This window comes from Papaver somniferum, chromosome 3 (genome assembly GCF_003573695.1).
Source record: "Papaver somniferum cultivar HN1 chromosome 3, ASM357369v1, whole genome shotgun sequence".
In the NCBI taxonomy this organism is placed as follows: Eukaryota; Viridiplantae; Streptophyta; class Magnoliopsida; order Ranunculales; family Papaveraceae; genus Papaver; species Papaver somniferum.
Window position 1 is genome coordinate 121,477,853 of NC_039360.1, and position 7,261 is coordinate 121,485,113.

General features: G+C 34.8%; 1 protein-coding gene across 1 annotated transcript; it reads left to right on the top strand.

The window, feature by feature from the left end:
• The first annotated feature begins 239 nt into the window (after positions 1 to 239).
• On the top strand, positions 240 to 824 carry LOC113359905. Its single transcript, XM_026603471.1, has one exon. It carries the CDS (start codon positions 240 to 242, stop codon positions 822 to 824), a length of 585 nt encoding a protein of 194 aa, XP_026459256.1.
• The last annotated feature ends 6,437 nt before the right edge of the window (positions 825 to 7,261 follow it).

Genomic DNA, 7,261 nt, shown 5'->3' on the forward strand with positions numbered 1-7,261 from the left:
GGAACATATTACTAGTTGCAGCTAGATTTAAGAGATTTGCTTGGGTCTCTAATCCTAACTGTGTGATGTATGATAATGCAACTGAAACTGTAGAACATTTGCTTCTTCATTGTCCATTTGCTCGTGCAGTCTGGTTTGGAGTAGCCTTATCGATATTCTAAGATGCTAATGTGTATCGGAGTATAAGTGAATGGATATTATCCTGGGTAGAAAAGGATCATTTGGTCTGTAGTAAGAGAATGTGGCATGTCTGGAAGACTAGATGCGTGAAAGTTTTTGATGGAAAGCATTTGCATCCTACAAGTGTTATAAAACAGATTTTTACATTTTCCCATCAAAATAACATATGCATAAACACTGGTCATAACAGGGATAGACAAGAGTCTAGAGATCTAACTCCTCAGCATTGGAGTTCTCCCCTTTTAAATTGGATTAAGATGAACATTGATGTTTCCATGTTGCCTAATATTAATTTTGTTGGTTTGTCTTTTGTTCTTCGTAATCACATAGGATCTTTCTTGGAAGCCATGGCCATCACATTAATAGCTAGAGATATTTTCCAAGCTGAAGATATTGCTGTGTTACAAGCCATCAGATGGATTGCAGAAAGGAACTTCAGCAAAATTATTCTAGAAGGGGATAACAAAATCATTATCGAAGCTTTAAACTCAGGAAAGTTAGAAGGTGTGAAATGGGAGGATCATTCAATGTCGTTGGAATGTCTAAGTCTGATCAATAAGTTGCATGACTTTCAAGTCCAGTTTCATCCTAGAAGAGGGAATAGGGTAGCTGATGCCTTGGCCAAATACGCAAGGAACAATTAGGTTAATGGTTACTGGGTGACTGAACCACCTAAGGTTATAAATCATCTTATTCTGAAGGATAAGGCTGATTGCGTTATGTAATATAATGTTGGAGTATTTAGCTTTAGTAATTCTTTGAAAGTCTGTGGGAGGATAGTTTGTCTGTCTGAATGTTGTTCTGTTAATTAAGTTTCTTGTCTTAGTTAGTTGTTGTACTTGCTTGGGTGTCTCTGAAGTTGGGCAAGTCTGGTGTCTTTGTAAATTTGGAAGGCTATGAAATAAAATATATATTTCTTCAAAAAAAAAAAAGTTGCTAGGTTAAAACTTGGAATCTCAAAACACCCAAGCTCTCTGTTGATTGTTGTCGCAGATCAAAGGTTAATTTTCTCGCATCCACAAGCCAATATCAGTATCTGATTATCATCTTTAAGTTCATGTATTCTTTGAATCTTTGGTTAAAGGTAATTACTCTTGGGTTTACTTTATTTTGGTGTAAAATTTGATTTTTCATCTAAGATTATATGGAACTGAGAATTGAATTGGTATTTATAATTGGATCCTGATCATTGGTACAAGAACAGTGTTCGGTGGTCTTCCATTCTCAATATAATTGTATTTATTTTTGGTCGTTATTTTGTTTCGGGAATTAGAGTTAACTTTGAATTTTCAATTGGGAACATGGGATTCTTTCTCAAATAAATTTTATTCATTTTCATTTTCAGTTTTTTTTTTTTTTTTTTTTTTGGGAATTTAGGATTAAGTTTGAATTTTCAGTTGGGAAAAGGGTATTGTAATTTGTGTATATCTTTGAATTTTCGGGCTATAACGAGCCAACGTTCTCTGCCTAAAAAGGGAAGAATAAATTCATTTTTCTTACCATTGAAAAGTTTTTCTTCTTCATCATCATCTAATATTGATAATTTTGTACCAATTGAAGTTGTGCTTAATGCTCAAAGGGTTGACAGTGACATACTAATGTTGAAGGAGTACAAAATATAGAAGGAAATGAAGCTATGATGCAAGAGTTGGGGATTTTTTTTTACCCTCCCCACCCACCCCCACCCCCGGACATAAAATCCTGGTTACGTCACTGGACTTTGGAAATAACAACGACCTCCTATTGACGCAGAAACGCAGTTTATTGCGGTACAACACACTCACAAAAACTTGGACTGAAATTTGGGGAACAATACCGTGGGAAACATGAGTTGCAATTATTCCTCACATGAGGAGCGCTGTCTCGTTGAAGAAGTTTGGTGTACAATCGAAAACGTGTACTCATGATGTCCATGCCACTAACACATTTTTTTTTCTTCTCTTCTTCTTCCTGAGTTGTGTTTTTTGTTTTGATGTAGATCATCACTTCCTTAGTTACATATTCGATGTATAAATATATTATATTTTTCAGATATTTACACTCTTCATATAAACATTTGTGATTTGTGCAATCCGTGTAAACATTATTTAAATCAGCGAGCTTCGTTCTGCTAAAGTTGGCATTTTCTGTGAAGATTGTTGTCGTGTTTCCTTATCGTTTTTTTTAAATTGATTTTGGTCTGAAAGATATATGGTTGTCTATCTATTGGATTTGCTCATTTATAGTGCTACGACATCCTTTTTATCATAGTAGGTTTAAGTATTGATCCAACGTATCGAAATAATTCGACAAATATGGATTTAAGTCAATCCCAAACCATATCTATACATATAAACTCAACATGTAAATGACAAGAACATGCTTTTAAACTATTGATAACACAAAAACATACTTCGTTCTATGTCAACTCAGACGATTAGCTAGAAGCCCATTGAAGTTTAATCGCATATTGGTTCAATACCAAAAGTAGTGAGGTGTTGGAATCATCACACCTTAATTAACACTAGAAACTTTGAAGCATATACCTTTTACAGGTCTCACCCTAATTCAATAAGAAACATGCATCTTTGTAGCAGAAAAAATCTTATATTCTGAGGACCCGTACACAATAACATATAGAGACTGTATCAAGCTTCTGTACCGGATTTACATATGTTACAAAAGATTTATCTTCTTTAAGGATGACTTATACCTCGTTATTCAGGAGGCATCAACACTGGTGTAGGTTCTCCTTTGCAGGAGTGAATAACACAAGGAATTCATACCCAAATAGGTTTTTCCTTTGTCAGCGATAGATTAGGAGGCTACACCACACCTTAGTGAACGACAGAAACTAATAAGTACATGGACGATTGCACAAACCAAGACAATAAAGTCTATCACTTAACCTTGAAGCACGGAAGCATGCAATCCCATAGACGTGTGGTGTGTAATTTGGACAGATGTCAAGGCATGTACTTAGTTCTCCTTTGCAGGAGGCAACATCACACCTTAGAAAACACTAGGACTAAGAAGTACATACCTTTGCGGATATTACCATTATTGCATCTCTGTAATGCATATCCGACCACCTTGATGCTTTCTCCAGTTGGGAAAAAATAACTAGTGGTGTTCTTCTTCCACTAACAAACGGCCTTTTTGATGGCTTCTACCATCAACACTAAATCACCCCTTCAGAATAATGGGCAGGATCACAAACGTAGGTTCTCTCTAAATCTTCATATCTGGTGTTTCCCTATTCTCCTTCGAACCCACCCTATGAAATACACAAACAAAAAAGAAACAATATGATCGGTATGCGGTATCACTTATCGCTTATATTTGCGATAATAACTTTGTTGTCCTGTACAACAAAAGGACTTATGTGTCATTATAATATTTGTTTTAACCCATTTCGATATAGAGTTCCTTAGTTCGGTAATAGGAAATGACACGTCCATACAAGAACATTATTTAAAAAGCCCGTCCCTATCTGAACCATTTGTACTTTATCCAAAGCACTTCCAGAATCCCCAGCTTTTAAAAGCTAGGAGGAGGGAGCTTATAAAGCAAGAACAACATTAGCTTTGGTCCCACCTAAATTTAATACCGGATTTATCTTCTCTATGCCTACTTTCATAAGTGACAAAAATTATCCTTAAATTTATATACATTTAATTGCTTAAAAATTATTTTATTTTTTCTTTTCATACTATTTTATATATATACCATCTAATGGAACTTTGTATTTTAATTTATTTAATAATAAAAATGAGAGCGAATATTAAATGCTTACGTAATTTTAGTTTGATTTTTTGTTTAAAAATCATATCCATAATAAAAGTGGTAAAGTAAAATAATTTTTTTAAACAATCAATTATTTTTATTAAATGTAATATAATTGAGTACAACTATTTTCAGACATATACTTGTGTTTTGTAATTTGCTATAACAATATAATAATAATTAGAATCTAATATTTTAGCAAACACAATTGAATCCCTTTTTTAATCAGCTTTAACTTTAATTTATATTTTTCCAAACGTTCAAATGCTTTTTTCACATAACACAACAACGCATATCAGAAAAGTGTCTTTATAAAAAATACAGCAATACCAAACTAAACCTAAGATAGGCCTTAAACCACCCAGGTTTAGTGATGCTATTATTGTTTTTTCTCTGGTAAAGAAAATAAATAAAAAATGTTTAAACCCCAGATAAGATTTCCAGCTCTTATATAAGTGCAATTTCCATATTGAAGTGTATGCCATATCCGCGCTCAATTCGCAAAAACCCGAAAAACGCTCTCACACCTGGAAAAAACGAAAACCCGTTATTTTATTAGTTTTTTTCCCCCAACCCTAAATCTCAAATCTACTTCCATATGTATTCTTTGATTTTTCTCGGCTAATTGTTGGTTTTCCAGCCCAATACAATCAAAATTCTAATCTATTTATTCATCTTCATCAATCGAAACTTGTTTTTTAAAAGAATTGATCTAACTCTTTTAAGTCTATCCTTGCCGCCTTAATATCCATTGAGCTTGTTTGAGATTATTAATCCCTTCTATTGATGATTTTGTTCCTGATTTACTGGATGTTGTTCTCTATGAGTTGTTTTATGGATTCAATCAAATACAGACGCGTCTTAATCTACCTTCTTCTCCTTCAATGAAAGACGAAGTAACTGCTTTTTGTTAGCCATGGTCTATCACTTCAAGTTGTGTTTTGGGTTATCACAAGAGGTAATTATGGTTACTTTGCGTATGAATTTTTATAGGATGGGTATTCATAAATGGATATTCCTACATCAAAATTTGTTACCATTGGTTGGTGTTTTAAGCTGTTAGAATTTCTAAGCAGTTGTCTGGATTAACTTTCCACTTGCCTTCATTTTGACACTGCACATTCAAAATCCCTTTCACCTCAATTTTGCACCGTGTTTTCATTGAATTGTTCTTTGTGTATTCATTTATCCTCTGACATTGTCTCTGCTTGCTTACTTCAAGTCATGTTCAATCTAATTTTATCCCATGAGTCCTGCCTATAAATCTGACTTCGTTTCGAAGGATGGTTCATTATCCTGCAATTTCCATTCAACCAGTTTTCATATCTTTGTTATATCTACTATTTTCCTCATATATTTGTTCCTTTGCTTCCACCATGCCGGCTGTTTGGAATGGTGAGCTTGCTGAACTCACAAACCTGCTTCAAACCTCCATGAGACTAGACACTAATAGGAATTTGAACTTGCAAAACCCTGCTGCCCAACAGAATGTCCCACACAACCTATGGAGATATTGTATTATTAGGTTTTTTTTCTTCTTTACATGGTGTAAATGCTTGGCATCTTATATGTGCATTGAGAAAAATATGGAGAATCAGAGTAGGCTTGTCTGTGAGACAAGCTGGTGTTGAATATTATCTTATCAGATTTCAGATATATCATTAATTTGTTAGAGCAGTTAGACAAGGTTCCAGAGCTATCATGAATGATATTTTTATGATGAGTGTACGGCATGAAGATCAAGATATCAGGGAAATAATCTTAACTCATGTGAAAATGAACATCACCATAAGAGGACTAAATTTAGAGAAGCTTCAAGACTTTGATGATATAAGAAGATTTGTATTCAATATGGGAGAAATTATAGCATTTGATTCACCAAGACTCACAAAGAATGGATCATACGCTATGACATTTAGACTCACTATGAATGTCTTCAACACCTTGAGAGAAAATATAATTGCAGATGATGGAAGAGGAGGACTCAACACTCTCACCTTTGAGTATCATGATTTACCACACAATTTCTGTGAGTTCTATCGCAGACTAGGCCACATACAAGAAGATTTTGGATAATATATGCAAGCTCAAAATATCGTACAACATGGATATCAGCTGCCTACACCTCCATCCCTATACCCAATGTTGCATCCACCAGAAAATGACATGAAAGATTTCATGGGAGATGCAGATGATAAATTCAGATTCCTTGCTAATGATAATGATTTTTCCAGTACCAACAACAGCAACAACTCGGCTGCCACCAACCAGACGGAGATCAGTATAGATGACCATAATGATGTCATCTCTCCTATTACTTCTGAAGAATCACTTGTGAAGATTAAAAAGCCTAATTCACCTCCATTTGTTGTAAATCCTCATCAATGGGATGAATTTGGTTTCAATACCCCTGAACCTTTTATTAACCCTAACCCATATGAGATATCATGGGAACCTAAATACAATATCTCAACCAAAATACCAAACCCTAGTCATTATATATATAACTTATGTCCTGAAGACCTTGAAGCATTCAATCCTCAAGACTTATACCCACCAGTTACCTCGGATCCTGTCGCTGCTTCATCCTCCACTGCACATCTCTGGCCTACCTTTGAGGATTACAGGAACTGGATCACAAGTGAACCTGACCCAAAACGGAGAAAACAATACAAAGAACTGGATGTGAAGAATCCTGCAATTCTGGTCGATATTTACCAAGCTGCTTCTACAGCTCCACCGGATTCACCACCAGTCAGACCTGACTCTGTAGCTACGGATATTTGGATTTCTTTGGGATATTAAGAAACTGCAAGCACATCTCAGGTAGCAATATCAGAAGAAGAGAGAGAACAAACAATTGCAGACCGTAAAGGCAAAGGAATTATGAAGGAGTAATCAATCCTCAACCCTCAAGAAAACATATCTACATCAGTTTGTACAAGATATCAACTTCAACACCGAGATGAATGATTGAAGATTATCTAATACTTTGTATCTAGGTTGGCCAACCGTTTCCTTTTCAGTGTAGTCTCAGTTCTGTTTTAGTGTCGTTTGTTTATTTTTTTCTAGTGGTAGCAGAAGTCAAAATAAATTTAGTTTGTTTAGACACCTGGTATTAGTTTCAGCCTAGTCTCTGTCTGTTTCTGTACTTTTATTTACAAGGTTTGTTCTTAGTAGAGTCCCCGTCTTCTGTGTTGTCTTTATCTTAACTTAGATTGTTTTAGTTAGTAATTCTAGTTGTGTGTTTTCCCTTCTGTTATTTCCTTAGTGTTGTTTTTCTTTTTCTGGTGTTGTACTAGAGTAGTTCCACAAG

Excerpts from the sequence above, each read along its gene's own strand:
- LOC113359905 (XM_026603471.1), top strand. The coding sequence starts at position 240 with ATGTGGCATGTCTGGAAGACTAGATGCGTGAAAGTTTTTGATGGAAAG.